At 34.9% G+C, this 18,188-nt stretch overlaps 1 protein-coding gene across 1 annotated transcript in view; it reads left to right on the plus strand.

Moving 5' to 3' along the window:
- syne1a (spectrin repeat containing, nuclear envelope 1a) overlaps positions 1 to 18,188 on the plus strand; it is a 187,692-nt gene that overhangs the window by 61,057 nt on the left and 108,447 nt on the right. The window contains exons 41-54 of the mRNA XM_073852751.1: positions 544 to 723; positions 1,117 to 1,267; positions 1,367 to 1,531; positions 2,974 to 3,156; positions 3,256 to 3,357; positions 3,473 to 3,676; positions 4,843 to 5,050; positions 6,590 to 6,702; positions 6,934 to 7,139; positions 11,159 to 11,320; positions 11,456 to 11,729; positions 11,993 to 12,165; positions 16,925 to 17,234; positions 17,857 to 18,021. Coding sequence (XP_073708852.1) covers positions 544 to 723; positions 1,117 to 1,267; positions 1,367 to 1,531; positions 2,974 to 3,156; positions 3,256 to 3,357; positions 3,473 to 3,676; positions 4,843 to 5,050; positions 6,590 to 6,702; positions 6,934 to 7,139; positions 11,159 to 11,320; positions 11,456 to 11,729; positions 11,993 to 12,165; positions 16,925 to 17,234; positions 17,857 to 18,021 — 2,596 coding nt within the window. The remainder of the gene's footprint in view (positions 1 to 543; positions 724 to 1,116; positions 1,268 to 1,366; positions 1,532 to 2,973; positions 3,157 to 3,255; positions 3,358 to 3,472; positions 3,677 to 4,842; positions 5,051 to 6,589; positions 6,703 to 6,933; positions 7,140 to 11,158; positions 11,321 to 11,455; positions 11,730 to 11,992; positions 12,166 to 16,924; positions 17,235 to 17,856; positions 18,022 to 18,188) is intronic.

Genomic DNA, 18,188 nt, shown 5'->3' on the forward strand with positions numbered 1-18,188 from the left:
GTGCATGCTTTACATGCCCAAAATGTGGACTTTATTAGGGCTGGGAAACGATTAATCGCGATTAATCGCATCCAAAATAAAAGTTTATGATTGCATACTGTATGTGTGTGTACTGTGTGTATATATAACGTATGTATAAATACACACACAAACATGTATATTAAAGAAAACTGAGAATAAAAATTAAATTAAAATAAATAAAATATTTATAATTCTATATATAATCTAAATTAAATACAAATATAACTATCCACACATATAAGTATTTTTTAAAGGCTTTACATGTATGTGTGTGTATTTATATATACATAATAAATATACACAGTAAACACACATTTAGTATGTTAACATAAACTTTTATTTTGGATGCGATTAATCGCGATTAATCGTGTCCCAGCCCTAGACTTTATACAGTATTAAGCCATTTAGTTGTTTACTGTGAACAAATGTGTTTTTTTTTTTTGTGGAGTTTTGTAATTTTACTGTAATGACAGCTAATTTTGTGCTATGCTGTTTTAATCATTTTTTGTGGGGTTTTTTTAGGTTGTGGTTGCTGAAGCAGTTAGAAGAAGAGCTTCAGGCGCTACAGCACAGTCAGCTGTGGTTGGGAGAAAGAGGAGAACAACTGGCCCACAGAGACTCTGAGCTGGCAGGAGAAGCCCAACGGGATGTAGCCTTGGTCCAGTCCACCTGGGAGCGGATTCGGGCAATTATTGTGGAGGAGTGAGTATTTCGCTATCCAAGCTTTATACACTAAGTTCCCATTGAAACTTAGTATGTTTGGATAGATGAATGCTTTGTCAAATTGAACTTGAAATGGATGACTTATGGGAGGGAGAGGCTTGGACTGGGCCAGTGCATTGATGGATGGGTGTTTTGACAGGTTTTGACTGTTGCCATGTTTAAATGCGATTTAAATGTGGTTTATTGTGTGTGTGTTGTTTGATGGATATGTGGGCGAACCTCTAAATAGATTATCCTTTGGATTAAAGAAACTGAAGAAAGGGAAGAGCGTTTTGAGCTATTGCCAAGACTGCAGTGTGTGCTTTCATAGCTCTATTGACGTTTCCCTCACTTCGTGTCCAAAATCTGAGACTTGTGTTTGTCCCTGTACAGCCATGACCTTTGCGCAAACCTGCTGGAGCTCTGTAGGGAATATCAGACCCTGAAAACCAGGATCTGTTCGGTCGTAGAGAGAGCTCGTGCCATCACTGTGGCCCAGTCGGACCCACACAACCCTGAGGATATCCGCAGAGCTCTGTCACGGGTTAGTGCCTGAGTGTGTGTGTGTGTGCCACCTATTAAACAACAGATTTAGATTGTGATAACAAGCACACAGGTAATAAGGTTATCTCTGTTTGCTCAGCTGGAAGCGGTTAGGCCCGAGTTGGCGGCCACTAAGGAGGACCTGAATACGCTCATTGGTTCAGGCAAACACCTGACCGGTGTATTGAAGAAGCTTCCAGAGGAAAGCATTCAGAGTGAAAATGTCACAGCGGAGATGGATGCCATTGTTGATCAGTGGCTAGATGTGAGTGCATTTAATGCTTTTCATTAGACATCATATGAAATAACTTGAGGCAGGGATGTATCAAATCAGGGGAAGCATTTCCTTTCGTCAAACATGTAAATATGCTCATTTGAAAACTTGAATTGGTCATTAAGAATGATTGCTCCTACAAAGGACTTTGTAACAAATTAATTAGAACATTGAGAATAGGCCCTCAATGTGCTATGGAAGCTAGTTAAAATCATTATTATTTTTTTTATCAGTTTTGTTTTTGTAAAACCTAATTTCTTAATTTCGATGATGTAAACAAATATAGATTTATGATATTGACCATTTTATCGGTTGTCATACAGTTGCTGTCTTTGATATTTCAGTATCAGAATGTCAGAATTTCAGTATCAATGCATCCTTTATTATTTATGTTTATCGTTTATTTATCATTTTTATAATACAAATAAAAAAGATAGTGAAAAAAGAAAGAAAGAAAGGTGAAACACTGAAATTTGAAATTTATAAACATGATACAAAAAACAAATAAACAAAAAACAAATAAAAGTTCAGATAAAAGGGAGGTATTTGTGGAAAGAAAGAAAGAAAGAAAGAAAGAAAGAAAGAAAGAAAGAAAGAAAGAAAGAAAGGTAAAGCACTGCAACGTACAAAGCTATTTATAAGCATGATACAAAAATAAATAAAAAACCAATACCATTTCAGATAAAAGGGAGATATTTATGGAAAGAGAGAAAGGAAGAAAGGTAAAGAACTGAAATGTATAAACATATTATAAACGTGATACAAAAAAAAACAAAAAAAAAAACATAACGGTTCAAATAAAAGGAAGGCATTTATGGAAAGAAAGAAAGAAAGAAAGAAAGAAAGAAAGAAAGAAAGAAAGAAAAGTATTTGGTACAAAGGTATTTATAAGCATGATACAAAAATAAATAAATAAACAATACCATTTCAGATAAAAGGGAGATATTTATGGAAAGAAAGGAAAAAAGGTAAAGCACTGAAATGTATAAACATTATTAACATGATACAGAAAATAAATAAATAAACAAAAAAAAGTTCAAATAAATGGAAGGTATTTATGGAAAGAAAGAAAGAAAGAAAGAAAGAAAGAAAGAAAGAAAGAAAGAAAGAAAGAAAGAAAGGTAAAGCACTGAAATGTACAAAAGTATTTATAAACATGATACAAAAATAAGTAAATAAAAAAGTACCATTTCAGATAAAAGAGAGGTATTTAAAGAAAGAAAGAAAGAAAGAAAGAAAGAAAGAAAGAAAGGTAAAGCATTGAAATGTACAAACATATATAAAGTAGTAGGTACACTAAGTACAAACAAAATTATACATTGCTTGGACGGTGATGTAGAAGTGAAATATATGCATGACTGCTGGTGAAATGAGTGTGTTTACACTGTGTTATGTATATGATGCACTTATGGCCAGTGTTGATTATTGTGCAGATCTCCGAGAGGATGGATGCAGAAATCAATCTTTACGCTCGCTCTCTTGAGCTGTGGAATGACATTAATAAAATGGCCAATGAGGTTGAGTGCTGGAGTGCCATCTCTGTCAGTGAACTTAGTGAGGGAGCTGCCAGTCTCCTCTCCACTCATGACATGGAGGAACGCCTCTCTGAGTTCAAGGTGAGATCAAAGACAAATTAATCCTGGAAAAGATAACAGAACATGACAAAATATCAAAGTATGTTAAAAATAAGAACCATCATTTTTATGTTTGTACAGCTGGAGTTGGATAATAAGGAAGATGAATTGGAGACCTTACAGTCAAAGATGACACAGCTACAAGAACTGATGAAAACCCAACACGTACACACTGAACTGCAGGTATTCATTAGCAGGGGTTGTGACATTTTTGTGATGCATGACGTTTCATCATCTAGTATGTAAAGAGAATAAAAACACCATTGGTAAACCTAGCACGTGTTCTTGCTTTTTTGAGGTGATGGCTGCAGATCTGAGAAAGCAGATTTCCCATGCTGCAGAGGTATATGAACAAACCAAAGGCATGTATAAAGACTTCAACTCCCAGAGGCAACAGCTTCAAGACCTAATTTCCCAGATTTCAGAGCAGCTGAAGACCTCAGAGGACTCGCTATCAGAGCTTTCAACATCCTCTGACCCAGAGAATTTTGTTAAGATCAAGGTTAGTGAATTGACTGAATTTTGTTTAAATACAGAGGCAGAATTCGGTTATGTAGGCTAAGCAAGTGTGCACACATCACAAGCCAAATATTATAATGAAATTCCCAATGATTTATGGTTTCAAGTGGGAATTTTCAAAGGTCCTGATTACCATTCAAATGGGACATATCGTAGGAAGGGGAACTTATTATAATATTACCGCCCCTTAATCTGCAAGTTTCCACCCAAAAGCAAAGTATGTTAACTGTTCTGTCATTGGCAGCACAGATGAGCAAAGAACACTATTTAGAATCCCAGCCTCAGAGGAGACAAGAGAGCAGTGGATTTATTGATTTATTTACTGTATATTATGCTTCTGCCGCACAGATCTAATATAAACATGCTGTTTACCTTCAAAGACATAACTGACTGTTTTTGTAACTCATGTGAGTTTTTAACATAAACTTGTGTGTATTTGACAGTTTAAGCGCAATAAGACATGAAAGAGAACTTTAGTACTCACATGCCGTGTGACAGACACTTTCTGTGCGCATGCTTCGGATGTTTGTGTTTAGAAAACCCTATATAAGAAGTTTAAACTAATATGGTTTAAAACGCATGATTGCAGCACGATATACATAATAATCAAAACCAAACAGAAGTTGCCAGGTTTTCACAACAAAACCTGCCTAGTTGCTACTCAAATCTAGCCCAAAAGTACCCAATCGCATTTTGAGGAGGGTCCTCCTGTAAAAATCGTGTTCCGGGGGGTAAAATACACGTTTTTGGTGGTAAAATTAGCATTCCATGAGCTAAATATTGTGTTATTAGGGTTGCTTCAACCCGCGGACATGAAAAACAACTCACGGCAACAGTGTTAAAGTATCACAATTCCACGGGAAAACCGTGGACTTGGCAACACTGCCCTATTCTGAAAAAGGGGGCAGGAAGCAGCGGTTCATGTACATTTAAAGAGTCATGCACAAAAACAGCGTGTTTCTGCTTCCACTCAAAATAGGCATTTTCAAAATGATATAATAAATTATCTATTTTAAGCTGAAACTTCACAAACACATTGTGGGGAAACCTTAGACTTGCATTATATCTTGTAAAAAGGGGGCATAATAGGTCTCCTTTAACATTCAATTAAAAATGATTTACCCCGTATTTTCTTCCCTGGTCTGTTAGAAGGTTGAGAGGTCACAGAAGCAGTTAGAGGTGAGTCTGGATGTAGCAAGTGAGTCTCTCAGGGCTCTATGTAGAACATACCCAACTCAGCACCTGACCCTGTTGGGTGATGCTGTCTCCCACCTGGTCAAGAGAAATGAGGAAGTGACACAACAGCGCAGCCAGATCCTGGGGTCTCTTCAGGACGCTCTCCTGCAGCGCTTCAATGGTGAGTGTAACAGTAAATAATAAAAAAATAGATATTTCATATCGATTCAATGATAAAATGTACACTAGCATTCAAAGGTTTGCTTTTTTTATTTTATTTTTTTATTAATATTGTTGATTGTTGACAATTTAAAGGGATAGTTCACCCAAAAATTAACATTTTGTCATTGATTGCTCACCCTCATGTTGTTCAAAACCCGTAAGATCCACCATCTTCAGAACACAAATTAAGATACAGTCAAAAGTTTGGGATGAGTAAGACTTGTAATGTTTTTTAAAGGAAGTCTCTTATGCTCACCAAGGCTGCATTTATTTGATCAAAAGTACAGAAAAAAACAGTATAAAATAATGTTTTTTATTTTAATATACTTTGATATATAATTTATTCCTGTGATGCAAAGCTGAATTTTCATCAGCTTTAACTCCAGTCGTCAGTGTCACATGATCCTTCAGAAATCATTCTAAAAGGCTGATTTATTATTAGAATTATCAATGTTGGAAACAGTTTTGCTACCAAATATTTTTTGAAACCTGTGATTCTTTTTTCCAGGATTCTTTGATGAATAACAAGTTAAAAAGAACAGCATTTATTCAAAATATTATTTTTTTTCTGACAATGTAAATCTATACTATCAGTTTTTATTAATTTAACACATCCTTGGTGAATAAAAGTATGAATTTCTTTCAGAAAAAGAAATAATAAAAATGTACTGACCCCAAACTTTTGAACAGTAGTGTATATTGTTAGAAAACCTTTCTATTTTAAATAAATGCTGTTCTTTTTAACCTTGTATTGATCAGAGTCTCACAGGATCACGGGTTCCAAATAAATGAAGCAAAACAACTGTTTTCAACATTGATAATACATCAGCATATTAGAATGATTTCCGAAGGATCAAGTGACACTGAAGACTGGAGTAATAATCTGAAAATGTAGCTTTGCATCACAGAAATAAATTAAATTTATAAATATATTCACAAAGAAAACAGTCATTTTTAATTTAAGTAATATTTCACAATATAAATTTTTTTTTTCTGTATTTTTGATCAAATAAATACAGCCTTGATGAGCATAAGTAATGTCTTTAAAAACCATTAAAAAACTTTTGAGGGGCAGTGTATGTGTATGTGTATGTATATATATATATATATATACATATATATTACTGATCCCAAACCTTTGAACAAAAGTATGCATGTCAGTTATAACTAAGACTGTAGATGGGATTTAAAGCCGCATACCATTAAATTGGCTCATGAATAGTTAATAATAGGCATTTTATTTATTTATGTTTGATTGAAATGATTCCGCACTGCACTTCCTAAAAACATGACTGCCACACACCTGTGTCTCAGATGCTGCCTCTCCCACTGACATTACGACGGCTCCCAGTGGAATTGGTTGAGGCTGGTTACTAAGACAACAGAGAGCTGTTCCATCCATACACACCTACACAGTCCATCTGTCCGCGTGCAGAAACAGCTCACATATACTTCTTCTTATGGACTGTCATTCTCTTTCTGTCTTTCCTTCTGCTAGAGAAAGCACGTGCTTTTCACTGTTGGCTGTCTGAGTTGAGGGCTGGAATTGAAGACTGCTTTGAGCAAGCAGGAGATGCCGTTGCTATTTCAGCCAAGCAACAAAAGCTCAAGGTAGCGTCATACAACAAATGACTCAGCCATGTAATGAAACATTGCAACAGAGCAAAGCGATAAGGCAACTACCAATCAGTAGTGAAACAATGAAGAAGCATTGCAGACCTCCAAGTAATAGCGGATTATTCAGGATTTGAAATTTGGGATTAGGAGCCATTTAACATTATTAATAACAATGGTTCATTCTGTCCCTCATGTAATAGGATTCATTTATCCCCTCATTTTTAGACTGCAGTAGAGGAAGTCATGGAGGGTGAGGAGCGCTTGGCCCAGGTTTGTGAGGATGGAGAGAGACTCCTCTTGCATCTCACTAAATGCGGGACTGGAAGCATACAGGAGCAACTGGACTCTTGTCAATATGCCTTGGATTCATTCGTAATGGAATGCCGACAACGCATACGGGCCCTGGAAGAAAGTGCCAAACTATTAAAAGGGTAAGTTGTGATCGCTGAGCCTACGATCTAAAAATAATAAAACGTGAAATAAAACGTTATTATTATATTTTAGGGTTAGGGTTATTTATCTATCTATCTAGGATTTTTTTTTTTTTTTGCATGTTTGTCACACTTTAATGTTTCAGATCATCAAACAAATTTAAATATTAATCAAAGTTAACACAAGTAAACACAACATGCAGTTTTTAAATTAAGGGTTTTTTTATGAAAGGGGAAAAAAATCCAAACCCACATGACCCTGTGTGAAAAAGTGTTTGCCCACCAAGTTAAAACATAACTGTGGTTTATCACACCTGAGTTCAGTTTCTCTAGCCACACCTGGGACAAATGAGAAAGAAAGTAACTGAGATCTATCAGTCTGGAAAAGGTTATAAAGCCATTTCTAAAGCTTTGGGACTCCAGCGAACCACAGTGAGAGAGCCATTATCCACAAATGGCGAAAACATGGAACAGTGGTGAACCTTCCCAGGAGTGGCTGGCCGACCAAAATTACCCCAAGAGCGCAGCAACGACTCAAAAAGAGGTCACAAAAGACCCCACAACAACATCTAAAGAACTGCAGGCCTCTTTTGCCAGTTAAGATCAGTGTTCATGACTCCACCATAAGAAAGAGACTGGGCAAAAATGGCCTGCATGGCAGAGTTCCAAGACGAAAACAGCTGCTGAGCAAAAAGAACATAAAGGCTTGTCTCAGTTTTGCCAGAACACATTTTGATGATCCCCGAGACCTTTAGGAAAATACTCTGTGGACTGACAAGACAAAAGTTGAACTTTTTGGAAGGTGTGTGTCCCATTACATCTGGCGTAAAAGTAACACAGCATTTCAGAAAAAGAACATCATACCAACTGCTGGGGCTGTTTTGCTGCTTCTGGACCTGGAAGACTTGCTGTGATAAATGGAACCATGAATTCTGCTATCCACCAAAAAATCCTGAAGGACAATGTCCGGCCATCTGTTCATGACCTCAAGCTGAAGCGAACTTGGGTTCTTCGGCAGGACAATGATCCAAAACACACCAGCAAATCCACCACTGAATGGCTGAAGAAAAGCAAAATGAAGACTTTGGAGTGGCCTAGTCAAAGTCCTGACCTGAATCCTATTGAGATGCTGTGGCATGACCTTAAAAAGGCGGTTCATGCTCGAAAACCCTCCAATGTGGCTGAATTACAACAATTCTGCCAAGATGAGTGGGCCAAACTTCCTGCACAGCGCTGTAACAGACTCATTGCAAGTTATCGCAAACGCTTGATTGCAGTTGTTGCTGCTAAGGGTGACCCAACCAGTTATTCAGTTTAGGGGGCAAACACTTTTTCACACAGGCCCATGTGGGTTTGGATTTTGTTTTCCCTTCATAATAAAAAACTGCATGTTGTGTTTACTTGTGTTATCTTTGATTAATATTTTAATTTGTTTGATGATATGAAACATTAAACATCTATCTATCTATCTATCTATCTATCTATCTATCTATCTATCTATCTATCTATCTATCTATCTATCTATCTATCTATCTATCTATCTATCTATCTATCTATCTATCTATCTATCTGTTGTTCTATCATTCTGTCTATTGTTCTGTCATTCTATCGTTCACACTGAATGATCTACTTGGCAATAACACAAACCTGAAAATCCACTATCCTCACTTTGTAATTTTATGTGGTTTTTTGAAGTGTAGTTTTGTAGTTACCAGTTTTATATAACATTTCACTTCAATATTATAAAATTATCTGTTTGTTATTTCATTATTTGTATTTCACACAGAAACCGTAAATATGACTGTACCTTGAGAGTTAGGAATTGCTCAGTGTGTGGTATTAGGAGGTCAATGTTAATTTAGATATTTTTAAATCATCTTTAGAATTGTTTTAGTAATTAAATCAAATAGGCTGGAATGTTTTCTGAGTGAGATGAACCACAGAATTCATCAAATTCATTGCTAATATTCTGCTGTTTTTTCCATCGAAATGATGTAACTTTCTGGCGGCTGATGTAATTTAGGACCTGGCTTTTGTTATTTAAAGGGTATTACAAAAGGAAAGAGGATGGAAAATGCGATTAAGGTAAAATTACATGTATGTGAGGGCCATTCCACCGAATGTGTGCTATTTTTGTCCCCAGGACATTATATGTACAAATCTGCATGAAATCAACTACAAAATATATTTTATTATTAGGCAAAATGTCTTGCACATTAATCTGAATGGCAAATTTAAAATATATAATTGAAAAAATATTTAAAACTACCTGAAACACTAAAATATATAGCATTTGTACATGTCCCCAGTGTCAGACACTACATTTTAACATTAAATATTGTTGATTGTTTAAAATCCTTCAAAAATCACTTTTTTTTAGCGTTTATGTGTATCTCCATATCCCATCTGTGCTTTAAATACATTTACTTCAAAATAAATCTATAATACTTCAGAGAAAACATTTTAGTTGTGTCCCCAGGTTTTCACTCAGTACTGTTACCCTAACACATTCCCTGCTCTAAAAAACTGGGAAAATTACACAAGACACATTTTCTACATAAAATTACAGTTACATCTGGATATTCTGAAGGCAATGAAATGACCTAAAGCATGTGGTCTCATTTTCTTTGCTGTATATTTGATGATATTGTAATGGTGGCTGGGAGCGTCAATATAAATATACTGTTCTGTTGCCTAAATGATGTCTTAGATGTAATCTTTGGCGAATCACTATAATTTGCTGAGTATCCTGATAATATTATCATGTATTCCATGTGGCTATATTATGTGTATTTGCTAGTTTGATCCTAAAATCTCAATCCAGTTTCTTTCAGTCCTGTTACTCATACATCCTATTCTCGTATATAGTAAGTAGTGTCATTTGATTTATTAATGTACTGAATCATGGAAAATTGATAAGCTTGAGGTTTGAGTCGCCTTTAAAATTATAAAACGGGTTTGTGTACTTTAGAAAAATACAACTTGTGTAGATAAATAGTGATTTTTTTTTTTATGATAAATATTATTTTTTGACCATGAAACCTTTCAAATAAACACCTGCCAAAGGGGAATATGAAGAAATTTGTTGACATATTTTTAAACATGCTTTTTAAAAGACATAAGAGTTTTGGTAACATGACTGACAAATGCAATGCATCTATCTTCCATTTAAAACTGAAATAATTTTACCTGAGTTGAAAATATGTGTACTACTAGATTCAGTCTTAAAAAAAGATAGAAAATGATTTGTTTTGGAAGAGTTTTAGAAGCAAATGGCACCCATTCGGTGGAGTGGCCCATGAATACATTATAAAACAATACACCAAAATGTTCTGTTAAAATTTCAATTGGATTAAACAAATTAGGAACAAGAAACACCTGCAGTATTTATTAATACATAATCAGTTTTTGAAGTTAGGTGTGTATACCACCTGTGCAAATGGCAAGAAATTATAACATCTGCTCAAGTCAAAGTAGTGAAATATTTTTTAATTCTCCCATGTTCACTTAAAAACTAGCTAATATGATTTCCATCTTTTAAATATATTTTAGACCAGTGGTTTTTGTCCTTTTTACTTTAAGGCCCAAAAACTCAAAAATATGATGTCAGTTCAACAACATCTGTATTTTTAGTGTTTTTGGCATTTAAATTAAGATACTGTACTATGCTGTATTAATATAACTACATTTAAACAAAAAGGAGGTGGAAGATAAATTTAAGATATATGCAGGAAAATCATAGGAAAAAACGTACATTTTGTGATGTAGATCAGTGCTTTTTTTTGTTTGAGAAAAGAAAAACAGATTGATGTGCTACTTTCGTATAAGGCCATAAAAATAAAATTAGTTTTCTCATTGTTTTTTGTATTATTTTCAAGCCAGTATTTACAGTTTACAAATGCGTAACCCTTGAATGACCTATTTAACTATCCATGTACTGAACTGTGAATGGAAATAAATCCAGTGTGTCAGATTTTATAGTATTTAAAGGTAAATCTAATGTATTTGGTTTTATTAAGGTATGAAACACGTGTGGTGGAGCTGAGCGACTGGCTGCAACAGCTGGAGGTGAGACTGAAGACAGATGCTCCTCTGTGGGGTGAGAGTCAGTCTGCAGCCCCCGACTGCTCAGAAGAGCTGAGAAGAGTGGAGGAAATCCACAGAGAGCTGCTGATGAGGAGGTACATATGGACAGTCTGTGTGCATGTTTATGAGGCACTATGTGTTGCGAGAATGTTCCAGATATAAGTAATTGTGTTTTTCTGTGGCCATCCATCATGAATAAATCTTAGCTGGCTTTATCTTTTTTTTCACAGGGCATCTCTTGAACGCCTCTGTCAGTCCTCTCTCACCATAACAGAGAGTGCATCTAGATCAGAGAATGGTGTGGCAGCAGAGTTGCTCTCGAACCACGAGGCTTTGCTGCAGGAGGCCAGGAGCCAACTCCGCAACCTGCAGGAGTATCAGGCATTTGAAGAAGCACTAAAGGCGGTGGAAACCTGGCTGAAGGATGTTGAGAGAAAGTTAGAGACACTGGAGAACACGGAGGGGAATAAAAAGGAGGTGGAAGAGAAACTTGAGCAAGCACAGGTACATGCAGGAAAATTGTTGGAAACAGCAACTGGAAAAATCCACATTTTTGTACATATAAATATAATGTAAAATAACAAGCTCTATTTTTGTACCACTCCTTATTTGTGGCCATTTTTGTCCTGTCATCAATGAAATATGGTTTACATGTAACACTCAACTGACATTTCCCCAATACAGTTTAAAGGGGAAGTAATATTTTTAGAATGGCTGGTCTGTGTCTGTACAGTGGCTGTAACTTGTGTTTGTTTCCTCTCATCCAGGATATCCTGCTTATGAAGGGAGAGGGCGAGGTAAAGCTCAACATGGCGGCTGGGAAGGCAGAGCTGGTCATCAAGAGCAGTGGAGAAGTAGAACAAGGAGTGATCTGCTCTAAGCTTCAGGAAGCGGAAGACGCATGGGCGGCGCTGCTTTTGAGAGCTATGAGTTGCCACAGGTAACTGTTGACTATAATGAACTGAGTGATCTGGTTATAAAAGCTTAACTTGTTAAATGACCATTACTGCAGAAGTTTAGGTCAATTGATAGTTGTAAAATAAACCAGGACAATGGAAACATCAATAGTAATATAATTAGCAGGGCCATTAAGGTATTTTGGGTCAAGAGTGATATAAGTAGGAGCGTAGTGGTTTGTTTTTAAATTGGTAAGTGTGCTTAACTGCAGGTGCCAGGCACCTGGGCTTTTATTCAATTAAACTCATCATCACTATGGTAACCAAGTTATTATCTGGCTCTTATCAGTTTCAATTAACACCAAGGGTGTAATGATGGAGCTGTTTTTTCTAATTATCTGCTAGATAATTCGGTCATGGTTTGATAATGGGGTTCATGTTGCAGAAAAGGAAACATGTCTGTCAGGATCTATCGTTTATCGTTCTATCGTTCTATCTTTCTATCTATCCATCGTTCTATCATACTATCAATGTATAGTTTGTTCTGTCATTCTATCTATCGTACTATCTATCATACCATCATTTATCGTTTGTTTATCTATCTATCTATCTATCTATCTATCTATCTATCTATCTATCTATCTATCTATATATCTATCTATCTATCTATCTATCTATCTATCTATCTATCTATCTATCTATCTATCTATCTATCATTAATATGTCTGTCTGTCTATCTATCTGTTGTTCTATTGTTCTATCGTCCTATCTATCGTTCTATCCATCATTCTATCTATCCATCGTTCTATCATTCTATCATACTATCATTGTATAGTTTGTTCTGTCGTTCTATCTATCGTACTATCATACTATCAATTATCATTTGTTCTGTCGTTCTATCTATCTATCCATCATTCTATCATTCTATCATACTATCAATTATCATTTGTTCTGTCATTCTATCTATCTATCCATCATTCTATCATTCTATCATACTATCGATTATCATTTGTTCTATCTATCTATCATACTATCATACTATCATTGTATCGTTTGTTCTGTCGTTCTATCTATCTATCTATCTATCTATCTATCTATCTATCTATCTATCTATCTATCTATCTATCTATCTATCTATCTATCTATCTATCTATCTATCTATCTATCTATCTATCTATCTGTTGTTCTATCGTTCTATCCATTCTTCTATCATTCTATCATACTATCACTGTATTGTTTGTTCTGTCGTTCTATCTATCTATCTATCTATCTATCTATCTATCTATCTATCTATCTATCTATCTATCTATCTATCGTTCTATGGTTCTATCGTTCTATCCATTGTTCTATCACTCTATCATACTAACACTGTATTGTTTGTTCTGTCATTCTATCTATCTATCTATCTATCTATCTATCTATCTATCTATCTATCTATCTATCTATCTATCTATCTATCTATCTATCTATCTATCTATCTATCTATCTATCTATCTGTTGTTCTATCGTTCTATCCATTGTTCTATCATTCTATCATACTATCACTGTATTGTTTGTTCTGTCATTCTATCTATCTATCTGTCTATCTATCTGTCTGTCTGTCTGTCTGTCTGTCTGTCTGTCTATCTATCTATCTATCTTTCTGTTTTTCTATCGTTCTATCCATTGTTCTATCATTCTATCATACTATCACTGTATTGTTTGTTCTGTCATTCTATCTATCTATCTATCTATCTATCTATCTATCTATCTATCTATCTATCTATCTATCTATCTATCTATCTATCTATCTATCTATCTATCTATCTATCTATCTATCTATCTATCTATCGTCTGTCTGTCTGTCTGTCTGTCTGTCTGTCTGTCTGTCTGTCTATCTATCTATCTATCTATCTATTGTTCTATGGTTCTATCGTTCTATCCATTGTTCTATCATTCTGTCATACTATCACTGTATTGTTTGTTCTGTCGTTCTATTATAGTAATTAATCTGTCTGTCTGTCTGTCTGTCTGTCTATCTATCTATCTATCTGTTGTTCTATCGTTCTATCCATTCTTCTATCATTCTATCATACTATCACTGTATTGTTTGTTCTGTCGTTCTATCTATCTATCTATCTATCTATCTATCTATCTATCTATCTATCTATCTATCTATCTATCGTTCTATGGTTCTATCGTTCTATCCATTGTTCTATCACTCTATCATACTAACACTGTATTGTTTGTTCTGTCATTCTATCTATCTATCTATCTATCTATCTATCTATCTATCTATCTATCTATCTATCTATCTATCTATCTATCTATCTATCTATCTATCTATCTATCTATCTATCTATCTATCTATCTATCTATCTATCTATCTATCTGTTGTTCTATCGTTCTATCCATTGTTCTATCATTCTATCATACTATCACTGTATTGTTTGTGCTGTCATTCTATCTATCTATCTGTCTATCTATCTGTCTGTCTGTCTGTCTGTCTGTCTGTCTATCTATCTATCTATCTTTCTGTTTTTTTCTATCGTTCTATCATTCTATCATACTATCATTGTATAGTTTGTTCTGTCGTTCTATTTATCGTACTATCATACTATCAATTATCATTTGTTATGTCGTTCTATCTATCTATCCATCATTCTATCATTGTATCATTCTATCATTCTATCATACTATCATTGTATCGTTTGTTCTATCTATCTATCTATCTATCTATCTATCTATCTATCTATCTATCTATCTATCTATCTATCTATCTATCTATCTATCTATCTATCTATCTATCAATCATTAATATGTCTGTCTGTCTATCTATCTGTTGTTCTATTGTTCTATCGTCCTATCTATCGTTCTATCTATCCATCGTTCTATCATTCTCTCATACTATCATTGTATAGTTTGTTCTGTCGTTCTATCTATCTATCTATCTATCTATCTATCTATCTATCTATCTATCTATCTATCTATCTATCTATCTATCTATCTATCTATCTATCTATCTATCTATCTATCTATCTATCTATCTATCTATCTATCTATCTATATATCTATCGTACTATCTATCTATCTATCTATCTATCTATCTATCTATCTTACTATCTATCTATCGTACTATCGTACTATCGTACTATCGTACTATCATTATATCGTTTGTTCTGTCGTTCTATCTATCCATTGTTCTATCCATTATACTATCATTATATCATTTGTTCTATCTATCTATCTATCTATCTATCTATCTATCTATCTATCTATCTATCTATCTATCTATCTATCTATCTATCTATCTATCTATCTATCTATCTATCTATCTATCTATCTATCTATCTATCTATCTATCTATCTATCGTTCTATGGTTCTATCGTTCTATCCATTGTTCTATCATTCTATCATACTATCACTGTATTGTTTGTTCTGTCGGTCTATCTATCTATCTATCTATCTATCTATCTATCTATCTATCTATCTATCTATCTATCTATCTATCTATCTATCTATCTATCTATCGTACTATCGTACTATCGTACTATCTATCGTACTATCTATCGTACTATCTATCTATCTATCTATCTATCTATCTATCTATCTATCTATCTATCTATCTATCTATCTATCTATCTATCTATCTATCGTACTATCGTACTATCTATCTATCTATCTATCTATCTATCTATCTATCTATCTATCTATCTATCTATCTATCTATCGTACTTTCGTACTATCGTACTATCGTACTATCATTATATCGTTTGTTCTGTCGTTCTATCTATCCATTGTTCTATCCATTATACTATCATTATATCATTTGTTCTATCTATCTATCTATCTATCTATCTATCTATCTATCTATCTATCTATCTATCTATCTATCTATCTATCTATCTATCTATCTATCTATCGTTCTATGGTTCTATCGTTCTATCCATTGTTCTATCATTCTATCATACTATCACTGTATTGTTTGTTCTGTCGGTCTATCTATCTATCTATCTATCTATCTATCTATCTATCTATCTATCTATCTATCTATCTATCTATCTATCTATCGTTCTATGGTTCTATCGTTCTATCCATTGTTCTATCATTCTATCATACTATCACTGTATTGTTTGTTCTGTCGTTCTATTATAGTAATATATCTATTAATCTGTCTGTCTGTCTGTCTGTCTATCTGTTGTTGTATTGTTCTATCATCCTATATATCGTTCTATCGTTCTATCATTCTATCATACTATCATTGTATAGTTTGTTCTGTCGTTCTATCTATCGTACTATCATACTATCAATTATCATTTGTTCTGTCGTTCTATCTATCTATCCATCATTCTATCTTACTATCATTGTATAGTTTGTTCTGTCGTTCTATCTATCTATCGTACTATCATTATATCGTTTGTTCTGTCGTTCTATCTATCTATCTATCTATCTATCTATCTATCTATCTATCTATCTATCTATCTATCTATCTATCTATCTATCTATCTATCTATCTATCTATCTATCTAGCGTACTATCATACTATCATTGTATCTCACTATCACACTATCTATCATTCTATCTATCGTTCTATCTATCATTCTGTCTACTGTTCTATCGTTATATCAATCTGTCATTCTATCATTCTGTCATTTGCTCTGTTGTTCTATCTATCTATCATTCTGTAGTTCTGTCATTTTATCATTCTTTCTAGCTAAATATGCTGAATAATATATACTGTAAAAATTGTAAGAATTTGAAATCTAAAAATATTTCAGAAATGTAATATACCTTTTTCCTCTTATTTGTCCTTTGTGTTTTAGCCGATTGGAATGGACCGTTAATCAGTGGGATTTGTTTGTGGAGTCTCGCGCACAGCTGCAGAGATGGCTGGAGGGAGTAGGGCTGGAGGTTAAAGGTCCTCTTGAGCCCCAGCTTGGACTGAGAGAAAAACGAAAGCAATTGGAGAGACTGCGCTTGCTGTCATCAGATGTGGAGGACCACCAGGGAGCTCTGTGCTATCTGGAGGAGAGTGCGGCTGAACTTTACAAACGCACCGGTGACCCTGTCTTTAAGGAAGAAGAAATGGTTTTCCTTAGGGCACACTTTGAAGATGTCAAAGCTGCAGCAGAGGTAAAGTATTGCCTAATGCGGCGGTTCCCATTTCCAGTCCTCGCGACCCACCGCTCTGCACATTTTGTGTGTTTCACGCATCGCTTCCGACGTTTGTTCTATTCCAACGTTACTGCCCTTCGAAGTGGACATCACAGGATATTCCGCCATTATTCATTAGTTCGAAGCAAGCGTATGTGTTCCATTTGAAGGTCATTAAAGCGTGCAAGACGTAAATTTAAAATGCATTCATTTACAGATGCACTTATGTCACACTTCTCTAGTAAGTTTCATCTGTGTGTGAAGACGCTACATGCGGTGACGTAGCGCAAATATGTGAATGAATGTTTCGAAGTATAGTAAACAGATTTCCCCCGCTTAGGGAGCAGGGAGCAGGGAGCAATGAACACTTTGCAGGGACCATGTCAATCGGATCGCAGTTCCTGCACGGACCTCACTTCTAATGAGCTGGTTATCTGAATCAGGTGTGTTAACTAAGAGAGACATGCAAAATGTGCAGAGCGGTGGGGCGCGAGGACTGGAATTGGGAACCGCTGGCCTAATGAACAGTTGTAGAGTAATAGTGAACGAGAGTCTTTATATTTAAATTTAAATGAGTTCATTTATATTTTGTCTTATTTAGGAGAGGGTCAGATTGTCAGAGGATGTTGTCATCGAACATAAGAAGTACATGGAAACAATCAGGGAGCTTACTGATTGGCTAATGGTGGTAGGGGAGGAGCTTCAACAATGCTCTGACCCATCCGGTGACTCTCCAGCCTTAAGTCAGAAGTTGACTGAAGTCCGGGTAAGAGAAATAAATCAAAGAATATTAAAGAATTGGTCAATTTTATCCTTTTTACCTTTATCATTAAAACTAAAAAATGTAGTATAGCATCTTATTTTTCTAGTATTACTTTGTGTCAGACTCTCTGTTTAATAAACTCCACATTTGTATTAAATAAGCATGCAATT

This window comes from Garra rufa, chromosome 13, assembly GCF_049309525.1.
Source record: "Garra rufa chromosome 13, GarRuf1.0, whole genome shotgun sequence".
Taxonomy (NCBI): domain Eukaryota; kingdom Metazoa; phylum Chordata; class Actinopteri; order Cypriniformes; family Cyprinidae; genus Garra; species Garra rufa.